Below are 16777 nucleotides of genomic sequence, written 5' to 3'. Positions count from 1 at the left end.
AGGACGGCGTCGGCGAATGAGGAGACACAGGATCAGGTTGCAAGCATCTCCTCCTGACAGCCTCAGAGGAACTTTATTTATATGTTAGGATACTTTTGTTTTTCCAAATCTTAGATCATTTTCTGGATTACAGCCATAGCCTTCTTTCATTTTTCCTTTGTAATGATTAACATGACCTTTATTGATTTCTGCTTATTGGCTTTCGCTAAAACTAAGAAACAGTACGCAAAGAGAAAGGTGCTAGACAGAGCGTGACCGTCTTGTTATTTTGTTCTATAGAAACTAATTCTTCGTGGAGTTAGTTTCATGATTGCTTAGATAGGCGTAACTAAGATGAGTAGTCACTTTATCATGAAAACCCAGAAATATTCCCACAATTATAAAGATTGCCATAAGCAAAATGAAAGAGAATAGCAGGAGCCAGCCCAGAAATATTCCCACAATTATAAAGATTGCCATAAACAAAATGAAAGCGAATAGCAGGAGCCAGCTGTGGAGTCTCCTGTTTTCAGGCTCGTCCCCCATACTTGGACTTTGTCAAACAGCATGAGTAGCTTGGCTCGCGCCAGATGCAGTCTTCCTATGTTCTTATATCAATAAGTCTAGGTATGCATAACCATTCACTTATTCTTTCATATCATTCAACAAATTTTTTTAAAGATTTTACTTATTTATTCATGAGAGACAGAGAGAGGCAGAGGCAGAGGGAGAAGCAGGCTCCCCATGGAGCAGGGAGCCCAATGCGGGACTCGATCCCAGGACCCTGGGATCATGACTTGAGCCAAAGGCAGACGCTTAACTGACTGAGACACCCAGGCGTCCCTCATTCAACAAATACTATAAACTCTTATTGTGCTAGGTCCATAAATACCTGTCTTTGTGGAACTTACCTTCTACTGAGACCATTCTCCCTCATACCAAGTACCTCCAGTGATAAATTTATAGAAATGTGGGACTAAGGTGGATAGCAGTAGTTAAGAAGGTCCACACACAAAGTATTAAATTAGATACTTTTAAAAGTTGCATGTCCCACTATACATCCACCACAATGGCTGAAAATTAAAAAGACTGAAAATATCAAGTGTTAGGGTAGGAACATGAAGCAACTGGAACTCTCATACATTGTTGGAGGGAATGCAAAATGACAACCATTTTAGGAAAAGATCTGACAGTTTCTTTTACAATTAAACATACAACTTACATGTTGTATGTAAGTGATAAATCACTATATTCTACACCTGAAACTAATTTTCACTATACGTTAACTAAATGGAATTTAAATAAAAACTTGAAGAAAAAAAAACATGTACTTTACAAACAAAAATTCAAGCCTAAATATTTACCCAAGAAAAATAAAAACACATGTCCATTAAAAACTTATGTAAGTACATTCAAGAATGTTTATTCATAACAACCAAAAACTCAAGACAGCCTAGGTGTTCATACATAGGAGAATAAACAAACTGTGCTATATTCATGCAATGGATTCTACTCAGCAATAAAAAGGCAAGAACTGTTGATATACACAACAACATGAATAAATTTCAAAATAATTATTCTGTATGAAAGACATTTTACAGAAAAGTGTACATATGGTATGATTTCATTTATGTGAAATTCTAAAACAGGCAAAACTCATCTCTGGTAGAAAACATTAGAAGAGTGTTTGCCTCCGGGAAAAGCAATGAGGGAAATTTCTAGAGAGAAGGAAATGTTCTCTATCTAGATAAGTGTTTGGGTTACACAGATATATACATTTGTCAAAATTCATCAAATAATATACTTAAGATTTGTGCTTTTATTGTATTTTCAAAATTTAGAAATAACTCTATACAGGGGCTCCTGGGAGGCTCAGTCGTTAAGTGTCTGCCTTTGGCTCAGGTCATGATCCCAGGGTCCTGGGATTGAGCCCCACATTGGGCTCTCCCTGCTTAGCGGGGAGCCTCCTTCTCCCTCTCCCACTCCCCCGATCATGTTCCGGCTCTCGCTGTCTCTCTCTCTCTGTCAAAAAAATAAATAAAATCTTTAAAAAAAAATAACTCTGGACGCCTGGGTGGCTCAGTTGGTTAAGCGACTGCCTTCGGCTCAGGTCATGATCCTGGAGTCCCAGGATCGAGTCCCACATCGGGCTCCCTGCTCAGCAGGGAGTCTGCTTCTCCCTCTGACCCTCCCCCCCTCATGCTCTCTCTAGCTCATTCTCTCTTTCAAATAAATAAATAAATAAATAATCTTTATTAAAAAAATAATAAAATAAAAAAATAAAAAAAATAACTCTATACGAATATTGAACTCTGGTTAATATATTTATTCTGAAGCACTGTGCTTAGAAGGAAGAGACTTACTGTCTGCAAATTACTTTGAAATGCATCCAAAAAATAAGAAGGAAAAGAAAAGAAAAAATAAGATGGATTGCTGAATGGAAAATTGGAGGGATATGTGACAAAGTAGGTAGAATAAAATGTTCATAGTAGAATCTAGGTGTTCACTATAAAAGGTGGGTGTTCACTATAAAATTTTTTCAATTCTATTTTTATAACAAAATGTTGGGGGGAAGTTTCATGTCATGTTTGTTTCACAGAAGAATTTCTGTTTTCACACTAAATGTTTTTTATGGTTTTATGTCAAATTCCGCCTTACTGCTCTAACTTGGAACTGTATATATACAGCCTGTTAGATACTTCATGTATTAAATCAGCCAGATAGAATCTCCTTGAAAAGATCTATCTGCCTAGCATGTTAATATTAGAGGTGGACACACTTGACTAATTAAGCTAATCCTAGAAAAATCAATAAGATGCCATCTAATTAAATTACAAATCTTATCTTTGGTTGTGCATGTCTGAGTGTATAAGACATGACTGAGAAGAGATCCAAAAATAAACCTCAAAGCATTAGGGCAGAAAACTTTCAATTAACATAGCAGACTATTTTGTACACAAAAAAATAGTTCAAGGCTAACCCTTCAGATTCAAAAGATCAATGCCTATGTTTCACATTTGATTGTTATTTTCTAACATCCATAAATAAGAAAATGAGAGAAAGTAACTCATATTTGTTCCTGCTAACACTGCAGTGACTTTGAAGGGGACACTAATTCCAACATTTGTAATGGAGTTGGCCATGTAGGGAGAGAATCTAGTCCCTGTCCCACTCTTGGGTAGTATTGGGTTCAATATATTTCCTTAATTTAAAGAGACCCACAGGTCCTAGGCCTGTGACCAAACTAAATCAGGTAATAGGAAATTATAAATTGGAATTTGAAAAGTTAAAGTGCAATCCATAAAATTAATTCTATACTTCTTCAAGGTGGTTCTCTTTGACACCCAGTTCACTATAATATTAGCAAGTCCAAAGAAATCTGCTGGAAAAAATTACAGAGTGGTAATATTTTTATTCTCTTGGCACAGTGGTTTCAAACCTTCCCAAAGAGTTAATTATTTTTCTGTTCCTATATCCATCAGGTTAAAAAAAAAAAAAAACCTCATGTCCTTCACAAGTTATTGAATTTCAAAATGAGTGATTTCTTTCTAGATCTGCTTTTGAATATTGACTTAACTGCAGTTTGATTCTTTGTAAACCTCCAACTCCCTACTGTTTGAGGATCTGAAAACTGTAAACTTTTTCACAAGAAAAAGACCACCCTTGTTCAAAGACTAATACACAATTACTTGAAGTGCAAGTATTTATGTGGCATACCTAGACAAGAAATAAAACCAAACTAGGGCCAGAGTTCTGTAAAAAGTACTGCTTTTCTGTGTCTACCCTAGAAACTAGAATTGCTAGTTGGAACCCACTAAATCCAATGCCTCCTTGCAACAATATGTGGAGATATTGTGTATATACAGCAAATTTTTCTTTAAGGATTCAGTGGGAATGCCTGATTCAGACCATGTTATCAGAGCTATATGAAATATATCAAGTAGTATGCCTAATCATGCTCAAAAATTACAATAAATGTACAATAAGTTTGTAATACCAACCTTCATTCCCACCTCACTATGGACTCTATGAAACCCTTAACCAAATGTAGCTAAGTCAATCTTACACGTTCTGTCCTAATCTTTACCATAATATTTTCTTCTGCCTTGGTTTCTAATTCACTTCCTATCTGGGCTATAATGATCCCAGTCTCTGCACTTGCAGTTGTTCAAGTTAAGTACAGAATCTTTATCAAGTATATTTCTAAATTTGATTATTATATTAATCAAGTATATTGTTATTATACCCGATTTTCTTCAATACTAAATTTCTAGATAAATTACCTATTATACCCAAGATAAATCTCCCTTTTAAGATTGAGGTCAGTATGTCCCTCTCTCTGTTATGGTTATATATTCAATAATTTAATAAGTGTGGGTAGAAAAGAGAGAGGAGGAATATATCTGCTCTATTTTCTATCAGTAAAAACAACTGTATCTAAACTATAAAGGCTCTTCAATCTTTATAAATACCCTTATCTCACAAATCACTAGTGTGGTAGTTTAAAGATGCCCCCAAATTCTTTGCTGCTCCTCTCATTGTAAGGATTCTGTAAAAAGTACTGCTATCCTTTCCCTCAACTCTGTGACAAAAGATTAAGACATTATGGAACTTCTAAGTTATAAGAAACCTTAGAGCTACTCTCTGTGCTACTATAGCCACCATGTAAGAAGCCCATCTACCCTGAGACTGCCATGCTATGAAGAAGCTCAAGCTAGTCGTATTGAGGGGCTGCTTGAAAAGAGGATACCCAGAGAGCCCCAGCCATTCTAACCATTCCAGCCGAGGCTCAGACATGTGAGAGAAGAAGACACCTTGGGCATTCCAAACAGACATAATGTGTAAAACAGAAGAACCCAGTCAACAGAATCAAGGCCCCAGATACTTGGCCTCAATCAGTCTGCCCAACTATCTTCAGTCATTAAAGTCACCCAGGCTGAGGGTCTACTCATCACAGAGCATTGATGAGCCATCTCTGCTGGGCTTTACACAAATACCCAACCCACAAATTTATGAGTCCTAATAAAATAGTTGTTTTATACCACCACTAAATTTGGGGTGGTTTGTTTTGCAGCAAGAGATAAGCAGAATAGCTAATAAACACCCTCCGCAGGGCTAATTATTTAGTCATTTCACAATATTTATCAAGAAGTTTATGTTAGGGGCACCCGGGTGGCTCAGTCGTTAAGCATCTGCCTTCAGCTCAGGTCATGATCCCAGAGTCCTGGGATCTAGCCCCACAGCAGGCTCCCTGCTCAGCTCCCTCACTTGTGTTCCCTCTCTCGCTGTGTCCCTCTCTGTCAAATAAATAAATAAAATCTTTTTAAAAAAAAGTTTATGTTAGTACACATGGTATTTGCTAATGTTTCCTATAGAAAGAAAATCATGATTAGGAGGAAATGTGTTATAATTTAGTGGTAATCTATACTCCCAAGCATAGTCGTATTTTAATGTAATAATAAAAAGCAAAATGTATGTATTTTCTTTTCACAGGTATCTGAGATGTTATTACTGGGCCGTTCGAACTTTAATTACCATCGGGGGTCTTCCAGAACCACAAACGTCATTTGAAATTGCTTTTCAAATGTTGAATTTTTTTTCTGGAGTTTTTGTGTTCTCCAGCTTAATTGGTCAGGTAAATGGAGATGTGAATCCCTAGCTACATAATGCTACTATTTTTGAAAGCCTAATAAGTCTTTATAAATTTACAGAAGAAAAATCAAAATCCATCTAGTGCTTTCTTTTTTTTATACTAACATTCATATATTTTAATGAATTGGAGGAAGATGTGAATGAGTCAACTTTGCCTTTCAATTTTTAAACTGTTAAATCTATCAGAAGACCTATCCACAATGAGTGTCAGGTTGGACTCAGAGAAAGTCAAGTTTCTAAATTGACTTCTTGGAATTTCCTAAAAAACCTTTAAAATCTCCCTTCTTTAATTAAACTTCAAATATTGTCATAAAGTCCCTAGATTAAAATCAAATTCAGAGGTCACTTAAACCAGAGGCTAACAAATGCCATCTAGATCATTTTAATTAATAAGTCATTGGTTCATAAATGTTTATTATGGCATCTCTTTGTCCTTATTCTCAAGGAATCACAGTCTAGTAAGAAAGTAAAACAATCGCAAATAACTGTTGAAAGATAGTTGGCATTTGCAAGGCATAGAGCCCAATATCTTTGTGGATTCCCAGATTCATAAGTAATAAAAATCTGGATAGCATAGCATTCTTAGAAGGTATACTTCCTTGGAAGGTACTTCACATACCATATGTTTGAGAACAAAAAAGTCATGTTGAGATTTGTATCCTGGGTAAAGAGTTAGGCAAAATCACAAAATGACTGTTCCCACTAGATAAGTCATTAGTTCTCACCACACTCACTGTGGTATGAATAAATCCCATGCTTTAACAAAAGTTAGCAATAAAAACTATTTTTATAACATTTGAAGCTGACCACAAATAGTCAGAACTCAAATCCTACATCCATGAATATCAGGGTCTGCTATCCATGGTAAGTACCAAAGGAAAGTTTGAAAGCTCTATATTAGTTCAGAATAGGGAAGTTTCCCAGAAGAATGTATTTGCAACATCTTAAAAAAACAGATAGGATTCAGTAGTTATAGACAGTCCAATCAATCAGAAACAGTATGTGAAAGATGGCAATGATAAAACACAATTGTGTTTGAGGAAATAGAGAATGGCTAGAGTGAAGAGTGCTTATAAATAGGTTAGAGATATACCTAAGGACAAAATATTTTAAGGGCTCTGAATGTTAAAGATGTTGAACTTTATCTTAACGGCAACGGGAAGTCAGCCAACGGGGAATTTTGAACAAAGAAGAGATTCAGGAAGATTAATCAAAATATAATATGAATTGGAGGAAGTGATACTGTCTTTAAAAGTAGGTTTTATTATGGGTAACTCAGTTGGTTGAGCATCCAACTTTTTATTTTGGCTGGGGTCATGATCTCAGGGTCGTGATCTCAAGGTCCTGATCTCAGGGTCATGGGATCAGAGAAAGACAAGTATCATATGATCTCACTGATATGAGGAATTTGAGAAACAAAACAGAGGATCATAGGGGAAGGGGGGGAAAAATGAAACAAGATGAAACCAGAGAGGGAGACAAACCATAAGAGACTCTTAATCTCAGGAAACAAACTGAGGGTTGCTGGAGTGATGGGGAGTGGGAGGGATGAGGTGGCTGGGTGATGGACATTGGGGAGGGTATGTGTTATGGTGAGCACTGTGAATTGTGTAAGACTGATGAATCACAGACCTGTACTTCTGAAACAAATAATGAATTATATGTTAAAAAAAAAAAAAAGATAGTAGGAAGGGAAAAATGAAGGGGGGGCAATCAGAGGGGGAGACAAACCATGAGAGACTATGAACTTTGAGAAACAAACTGAGTGTTTTAGAGGGGAGGGGGTGGGGGGATGTGTTAGCCCGGTGATGGTATTAAGGAGGGCACATATTTCATGGAGCACTGGGTGTTATATGCAAACAATGAATCATGGAACACTACATCAAAAACTAATGTATGTTGTAACACTACACCAAACTAATGTATGGTGACTAATATAACATAATAAAATAAAATTTAAAAAAAGATAGTTTGTTATACAAACAGACCCAGAAAGAAGGGTCACAACATGCCAAGGGGGCACATGGGGAAGCACCAGGGTAAGGAACAGGTGAAGCAGGGTAAGCAGATTTAGGATTGGCTAGTTTGGATAATTTTAGCAGGTTCTGGGGTGTAGGGGCTGTCTCTTGGCTGGTTGGCTGGTACTTGGCTTTGGAGTGGATCAAGTGGATAGTAGCCTGGAATATGAGAGTCCAATAAAGAAGGATGTTGGGAGTATGGCCTCTGGATTGTTACTTTGCCTATGAAAGGTGCACTCCCAGTAGAGTTGTTTGCTATCTCTAGGAATTAGCTAACTCTGAGAGAGATAGTACCAGATATCAAAGCATCAAAATACAGAAAATTTAAAAATATGGTTAAAGAGATATAGAGGGATATGGCAACTCCAGCCTGAACATGGTAACAGAGTAGAGAGAGAGATTGTAAAGGAAACTCTAGAAAATATTTAGGTTTGGGAAGAACACACAAGCAGTTAAAAACTGTAAGTATAAATATCATAATCTTAATGGCTTAATCATTGCATCAACAATGATTGAAAATGGAAAACTGGTTTAGAGAGAAATGCGATTAATTTGAACATAAATAGCAAAAATCTTATTATTCCATAGTTTCTCATAAAATCTGTGTGAGGTAGCCACATCCCCTTCAATGCTGTCTCACTTTTATAGATGAGGCAACTCTAGTTTAAAGAAATTAAGAGGCATCCCTAATTCCTACATGATAATTCACAGTTGTATGATATGGCCATATAATATTGATAGTAATAGTAAAATTTAGCATGTACTTAGCACTTATTATGTCCAAGGTAATATTTACAAGATTAAAAAATTATATCTAGCTCCTGTTCAATTTTCTTGTTACTCCGAATGTAGTCTTTGTACTAACAGCAGAAGAGTCACTTGGGAAATTCAGATTTCAGGCCTCACCTCAGAACTATGGAGTTATAATCTGCAATTTAACAAGACCTTCAGGTGATTTATATGCACATGAAAGTTTGAGAAGTGTTGCTTTACACACCACATCACATCTTCCTTTACATTGAATTTGAGGTTCCAACAGGAACAAAAAGGAATATCAAGCCACTAAAAATGTCGTACTAGAGCCTCCCCCCCATCCCTACTGCAGAAAAAGAATGAGACAGGAGATACAGATTTATGCCTTAATCTCTCATAGTGAATACAAGATGCTGAGGAAAACAGTTAAAAACAAAAGAGGGACTGGGACACAATCTCCACTTATTCAAAATCCCCACATACAACCACACCAAGTACTACACCCTGGACCTGATCATCACATTTTAATTACAATATTCTATTCTCTGATACAACTCATAGAGACTGACATTTTCTCCCCCTAATCTTGAACACATCATGGAACACATGTCTTCTTCACCAACGCTACCAAAACCAAAACACAGTATTGCTGAAAGATAGCACATAAACCGTTCAGATTACTGTCACTATAATTTCTGGGCCCTCAACGTTGATCAATAATGCTCTTAATTATCCTTGGCTCCCAATTTAAAGCTCTATTAAATCTCCCAACCCAACCCCTAATATTCCAATTCTCATGGCCTTAGGTGACTTGGTAACGTTTTCCATCTGTCAAGAATGGCTTGTAAAAAGGAAATCTAGTAACTGAGGTTGTTGAAGGATATTTGGAATAGCCCCAAGGAGTAAGTCAGGGACTGAAATAGATGTATCCAGTTTGACTATCTGCATAGCTCCTCAGCAGATACTTTTGATAAGAAGAAAAACCTATTGACTCTAAAAATATAAACTGAGGAAGGCACCACAATAAAAGAGTCATTTGAGGTAGACCTCAAAGAATGAGTAATTTTTCTATAAGCAGAAAAGGCCCAGCTACTAGAATGAATGAGCAAAGTCTCAAGAATGTAAAAGTGAGACCCTGGTTTTCCTCTGTATTATAAACCCACAGTCAAAGCAAATTTACAACCACTTGCTTCCCTCTATGTGAGAGGAAGAGTCAAGCTATATATCTTTTTTGTGCTGAGACCTTAAAGATCAGCTTTTAACCTAGAGTGGGTTTTTATGGCTGAGTTATAAACATCCAAGAACTAAAACCTGACAGTTCCTTAAGTATTGTCACAGCAGTGGATGATGCTTCAGTAATTTCAGCACATTTCAACTTCTGCTGAATACTGTGCCTTAAGCATGATGAGATTTGATTTTATCTGTCTAAACAACACAAAGGGAAGTACAGAGGTTGCAATTTCATGATGAATTGAGTCTATATAGCCAGCCACACTGGATAATCTATGAAGGATGCTTTCAAAGTGAGACTCAAAAAAATGGACTAGACATTCTGCCAGGTAATTGCTCAACTCTTTGTACATCCCTTGAATAAGCACAAGCTGTATAATTTTAAAAATATCAACTAACATCTTTGCAGTTATACACACATTTGCAAAGAAGATTGTGTGCAGTCACAATCCTCACAAAAACTTCACATGGTAAGTAAGACAGGTCCTATTGTCCTTATGGGTTCAGAGGGAGGATATGATTTATGTAAATGGTTGAAATTAAGGCTCAATATCAGCATGTTAAAAATCAAGTAGTGCATTAGAGTGGAATGTATCTCATAAAAACTCTTAATTCAACTGGGCTTTTAGTAACTCTTGCAGTTCGTCTGCCGAGTGTGGAGTGACCATATTTGTGGTTTTAGATGCAAGATGTAATTGGGGCAGCTACAGCCAATCAGAACTACTTCCGAATCAGCATGGATCAGACCATTTCCTACATGAACACTTATTCCATTCCTAAAAGTGTGCAGAATCGGGTATGGACTTGGTATGAATATACATGGAACTCTCAAAGAATGCTAGGTAAGCAAGGCAAATTACCAACTAAATCCCTGTATAGCATGTCCATATAATGCAAGTTCTATAAGTTAGAAGCTGAGACTAATTGGATTTCAACAAAAGATTGGAAAACAACTGAATGATTTTTAGAGTATCAGTTTAATACCATGAGACTTTTTCCTACATATCCAGACATAACTTACCAGTTACAAATCCTGGAAAAGCATCCACAGCTATTCCTGAGGACATGGCAAGTGAGGAAGAACAGCAAAAGGAGCAGCAACAGGTTCCTTCCTTCTCTCTAACTGTAGATACTGCTCCAACTCCTTGGTTTAGGAGGGAACTAAGGACAAACAGCCCTTGGAAACAAGGAATTATGTTTTTATATGAAGGACTTTCATATTTAGAATCAATATTGGAATCAAAATAAGGCTATATCAATTCTTTTTTTTTTCTAAATTGTTGTAAGAAAACATCAAAAATAATCAACTCTCAGAAATTTGTACCATACTAGAGACTAAGAATAGACAGGTTTGTTTATGGAACATTTTATCAGCCTTAAGGCCCATCATTAAATTCACATACAAAAAAATCTTTAATGTATTCACATTCTTCATTGAGTTAATAAGCAAGTAAATAACAATAATTTGAATTTACTCAACACATTTCTTCTTAGATTCCATTCCCAGCTGAGCCATCTACCAATTATACACAATTGAACAAGTCACTTACAACCTCTCTGAACTTCAGTTCTTTTTTTTTGTTTTCTTCTTTCTGCAAAGCAGGATTGAGAACACTTACCCTTAGGTTTGTCAGGCGGGTCAAATAAGATAGTGACAGAGCTCAGTAAGCTTTCAAATGCCACATGGTACTCATTATAACTTGCCATCCCCAGGATGTTAGAGCTGGAATCCACAGACTCAAAAGACAAGAACTAGATCCTTTTTCCATCAGGTTGTTCACTAGCCATTGTCTCATGATCACTAAACTTTACATCTAAAGTTTCAGTAAACACAATGTCCTGAAACTATTCAGAACTATTATGTCATCAATAGTTAAAATACTTTTCTCCATGAAAGTGATAGTGTGATTGTGATACATATGTATGTCCAATAGAAGTAATAAAAGTATAGAATTTGATGCAGCTATTTATAAAAAGAGTTGGCACTTTGTTTCCTCAATTTTTAAAATTTTTCTTATACTTTGCTGATTTTTTTATTAATTATTCTGCTTCTGGGTTCATGTGTTTGTCTTTGCAAAGATGAGTCCAATCTGCTCTGTACCCTGCCTGTCACCATGCAATTAGCCCTCACAGTGGATGTGAACTTCAGCATCATCAGCAAAGTCGAGTTGTTCAAGGCGAGTGCTTTTACAATGAATACAAAAACACCATATCAATTTCTCCATAAAGTCTAAGCTCTTGCTATATATGGCAGTTATTATTTTTATTGCCTTATGTTTTAACAAAATCAACAACCTAGAATTTATGTGGAGTTAGAGTCAAATAAACTGTGGGTCTCTCTTCAGCAGATGACTTGTTCTTTAGAATCCACTCTCTCCTAATTGGTGTCAGAAAAGAGTTCTTCAGGCTCTTCTTGAATTAATTTAAATATAATTAAGCTCTACAGCTTTATGTCTTTGCTACTATGCACACAATTTCCCATTTACGAATGTACCTTGGCAATGCGTGACAAACCCCAAATTAGCTCTGGATTGGCCGGACAATCAGAGAATTGTGACTAACCATGTCTTCTATTACTAACGTTTTGGATTTAGAGTTTTTAGATGGCCAAATTCAAATTTAGAGTCTTTTTTTTTTTAGAAAAAGTGCATAACATAAATTTTTTACTTTTTGAATGTTTTTAATTTTACACCCTTGCACTTCTTCTTAATGCATTGTACTGCATGTTTTTCTCATTAACATTTAATTCCGTGTGTAGCATTCACTACACACACTAATCTATTTCATTATCTGTTCATTCTGTTCATTTAATAGATATTTAAGTTCCTACTATATTTCAGGCGTCATTTTAGCCACTGGGAATACAACAGTTGAAAACAAATACTTGCACACATAGAGCTTAAATCCCAAAAGAGAGGGATGAAAAATAAATGTGAAACATGTTTGGAGGTGATAATGCCATGAACAAAATTGAACAGGCTACAGAGGATGAGAATGGTACTGGTCAAAAAAGGCTACTCTAATGAAATGCAACTGAGTATTTAAGCAAAGAACTGCAAAAGGCAAGGAAGTGAGCCATGCAGATATTGGGGAAAGGAAGGGAGATTTGGGCAGAAGGGCAGTATTATAGGAGGATAGACAAGATGAAGCCCTGAGTCGGGAACATCCTAAAGAAGACAGAATAGCTGAAGCAAAGGTAGAGTGATGGGAAGCAAAATAGTCAGAAGACAGTAAAAGAAAGGGAGTCTGGGGCAATAGGGTGGCTCAGCCAGTTGAGCTTCTAACTCTTGATTTCAGCTCGGGTCTTAATCACAGAGTCGTGGGATCAAGCCCTGTGTCAGGCTCTGCACTCAGCTTGGAGTCTGCTTGTCCCTCTCCCTCATCCTCTGCCCCTACTCCTGCTCACGCATGTGCTCTCTCTCTCTAAAATAAATTTTTAAAAAAAGAGAGGAAAGGAGGCTGGGACACCTGGGTGTCTCAGTCGGTTAAGTGTCTGACTCTTGATATCAGCTCAGGTCTTGATCTCAGGGTTGTGAGTTCAAGCACCATACTGGGCTCCATGCTGGGTGTGGAGCAGAAGATGACTTATTTAAGATCAGTTTGAAGGGATCATCCCTCCTATAATGTGGAGAATAGACCACGGAAGCAAATGTGAACATTGGGGAGACCAAATAGTGGTTACTGCAACCATCCATGGAAGAGATGATCATGACCAGACCCAGAGTAATAGGAGCAGAATTGTTAAGAAGTGGCCAAATATTGGATATATTTAAAAGAAAGAGGCCAAAGTTCTTGTTGATTATGTGAAGGGAGAGAGAAAGAGAGAAAGGAATCAAAGCTGACTCCATGGATTTAAGCCTGAGGAACAGGAAGAACAAAGATACCATTTGCAAAATAAGAAGTTTTAGAGTAAGTATAGGATGAGGGGGAGAGAAACAGACTCTGTTTTTGGATAGGTTCACTTGAAGTGGGAGTTAGACCTCCAGATGAAATGCCATGTAGGCAGTTTGATGAATAAATCTAAGTTCAGGGGAGATGTCCAAGCTGGAGTAATAAATTTGGGCATATTAATACACTGATATATTTTAAGTCATGGGACTAGATGTGATCCTCTAGGATGAAAGTGAAGGCAGAAAAGAAGATGTAATCCAGACAGCTTTAAGATATGCCTTGAAAATACATAATCAACACCGTTGGAGACAAGATGAAGAAGCCGAAGCTGTATGGTAAAATGGTTGGGCAGAGTCATTTCCAGTGTTAGGTTCACCCCTGGCTCCATAGAATACTAGGGTTAGGTCAGTATCCTAGGACTCTTTTCTTGATATAACCAGATTTTGATGAAGATATGAACTATGTGATCCTCAAATTGGCAGATGACACAAAGTAAAAAGAAACTGTTTAAAATGTATTAGATTACAAAACTTAAAAATAACTGAATATTTTAAACAATAAGCAAAGTCAAGATTAATTTCTACAGCATAAAAGTTCCAAATTTATGTCTAAAATTGAAATATTACAAATATAAAAAGAGCCATAGTTAGTTTTATAACAAGTTTTTTACCTGGACTTTTTTGCTGACCTCAAATTCTGAACAATGCCCTAAATTTTAACATAATTTGGCTTTCTTGATTATTTCAACAACATATCACATTGCAAATAACCAGTTGTAAGAATTTTGCAAGGTAGATAAGCCAAGGGAATAAGAGTTAGGAGTTGAATAGTGGACCAAGGAAATAGTAAAAGGATGATTTTTTTAAGATTTTATTTATTTTTTTAAAAAGGTTTTATTTATTTATTTGAGAGAAAGAGTGAGCAAGAGAGAGCATGAACTGGGGGAGGGGCAGAGGGAGAGGGAAAAGCAGGCTCCCCACTAAGCAGAGAGTCCGATGCAATGCGGGGCTCTGGGCTTGATCCCAGGACCCCAGACCGAGCCAAAGTCAGATGCTTAGCTTAACTGACAGAACCACCCAGGCACCCTAGTAAAAGGATGATCTCATAAATAAAATTATTTTATGATAATACAAATCAAATCAATGATTGCTTCTAATGGGGAGTGAAAGCCACAAAGCTAAATTATTTTCACAGTATTTTAAAAATGTTATAAAACTCTCTATACCTTAATGACTAGCTTAACTAAGAGTAACTAACAATTGGCTCTCTTTAAAAAAAAAAAAAAAGCTTTAACTTATATACCACTGACTTTTATGGGATTATCTCTAATTTGGGAAGTTATCAGTTTTTAGTCTCAGAGTTTTTTTCTTTGCTTTTACATATATTTTTTTAAATCCATAAAGTCAGCAACATCTGATTGAGAAAAAAGGTTAAATCTTCACATCTTGTTAATGCTGTTCATAAACTTAGATTCATTATTTTTTAACATTTCCATTAAAAATACATTTTCTTCCAGATAGAACCCATTTCCATTTATATTTCTATTAAATAAAAAAAAGTTATCTTTTTCTAAAGCTAAATGAAGTAGAAAATAAGTAGGTATGGAATCTTTCTAATTTTATTTTTGTGAAGGCAGTCTTAGTAGATTATATAAATTTGTTATTTTTCTTAAGGAGAAAATAGGCTAACTAGTGATCCTACACCCCTACCTCATAAATTATACCCAATTACCTGTTGCTTCTGAATCAGTTACACACATTCACAGAGTGTCACCTGTGCAGTCAGGCTGAATGCACAATGGAGAGGATATTTGATGTGTGCCCAAAGGATGCTTAGGAGTCTACAGGGTGAGAAGGTAGGGGCTCCTGAGCAGGAGCCTTCTTATAACTTATCCTTACAAGTTTGGGAAATTATAACCTGTTCACAGGATGAGAAGAAGTTCTTTGTAACCAGAGCATGGGGTGATAACCAAAGACGAATCTAGAAAGGTCAGTTGAAGCCAGGTTATGTAGTGTGGGCCCAATTCTATAAACGAAGGAACCTGGAAAGGAGGAAATTCAGTGTAGATTTCAGTTTTACAAAGACAAGAAATGGAACTACACTGAATAGACCAGAATATCCAAGGGTAACGAAGGGAGACTGTCAACTGTCGAAAACCTCCATATCTTGAATTCTTCCTGAAAATGAATCTTCCATATCTTTACAAGGCAGGCTGACAGGAAGAGAGAGAGAGAGACAGAGAAAAAACAGAGAGAGATCTGGCACCAAGATTGGAGGCTGGCAAGCATGTTTTGTGTCTTTCCGATCTTCAGGATTAGGGGAAATAAAAGGTAATTGAAAATCATTTAACTTACAAAGATGTATTTTAAGATGCCCTAAAGAATCTTTTAGGTTTACATTACATCATTAGTTTTTGATGTAGTGTTCCATGATTCATTGTTTGTGCATAACACCCAGTGCTCCATGCAGAACGTGCCCTCTTTATTACCCATCACCAGGCTAACCCATCCTTCCACCCCCCTCCCCTCTAGAACCCTCAGTTTGTTTTTCAGAGTCCATTCTCTCTCATGGTTCATCTCCCCCTCCGATTTCCCCCCCTTCATTCTTCCAGTCAAAAATTTTTCAAGGACTTTTCTCCATCTTGTAAATTTGAGAATGGATACAGATGTAGTAGAAGTTGTTTGCAATGCAGGACCAGAGAATGATTCTAAGCTAAATAACTTTGCTTCAGTTTTTTCAAAGGCATATATCTTTTCCTTTAATTTTGTATTATATTCAAATTTTTTAAAAAACTGAAACTGCTCTCTCTCTAAAAAATAAATGAATACATCTTAAAAAAAAAAAAAAAGGAAGGGGTACATCTGGGTGGCTCAGTCAGTTGAGCAGTTGAGCATCCAACTCTTGGTTTTGGCCCAGGTCATAATCTCATGGGTCGTGGCGTCAAGACCTGTGTTGGGCTCCATGCTCAGCAGGGAATCTGCTTGAGATTCTCTCCCTCCCTCTCGCTCTGCCCCTCCCCACCACTCGTGCACACACACACTGTCTCTAAAAAATAAATGAAGAAATCTTTATTAAAAATTTAAAAATAAAAATAAATAAAAACTGCAAAAAACACACTGTGCTTATTTTCCTTTCCTTTTTTTTTTAAAGATTTTATTTATTTATTTGTCAGAGAGAGAGAGACAGAAAGAGCACAAGCAGGGGGAGTGGCAGGCAGAGGGAGAAGCAGGCTCCCTGCTGAGCAGGGAGCCCCA

The 16777-nt window shown here is 36.7% G+C and overlaps 1 protein-coding gene across 1 annotated transcript in view; it reads left to right on the top strand.

The window, feature by feature from the left end:
* Positions 1–16777, top strand: part of CNGB3 (cyclic nucleotide gated channel subunit beta 3) — a 128231-nt gene that overhangs the window by 76553 nt on the left and 34901 nt on the right. Inside the window, exons 11-13 of the mRNA XM_006727116.3 lie at positions 5473–5614; positions 10315–10474; positions 11712–11809. Coding sequence (XP_006727179.1) covers positions 5473–5614; positions 10315–10474; positions 11712–11809 — 400 coding nt within the window. The remainder of the gene's footprint in view (positions 1–5472; positions 5615–10314; positions 10475–11711; positions 11810–16777) is intronic.

Source organism: Leptonychotes weddellii, chromosome 4 (assembly GCF_054177405.1).
Source record: "Leptonychotes weddellii isolate Sample4059 chromosome 4, ASM5417740v2, whole genome shotgun sequence".
Classification (NCBI taxonomy): Eukaryota; Metazoa; Chordata; class Mammalia; order Carnivora; family Phocidae; genus Leptonychotes; species Leptonychotes weddellii.
Note: the sequence above shows the minus strand (reverse complement) of the source record. Positions and strands in the feature narration are given on the sequence as shown.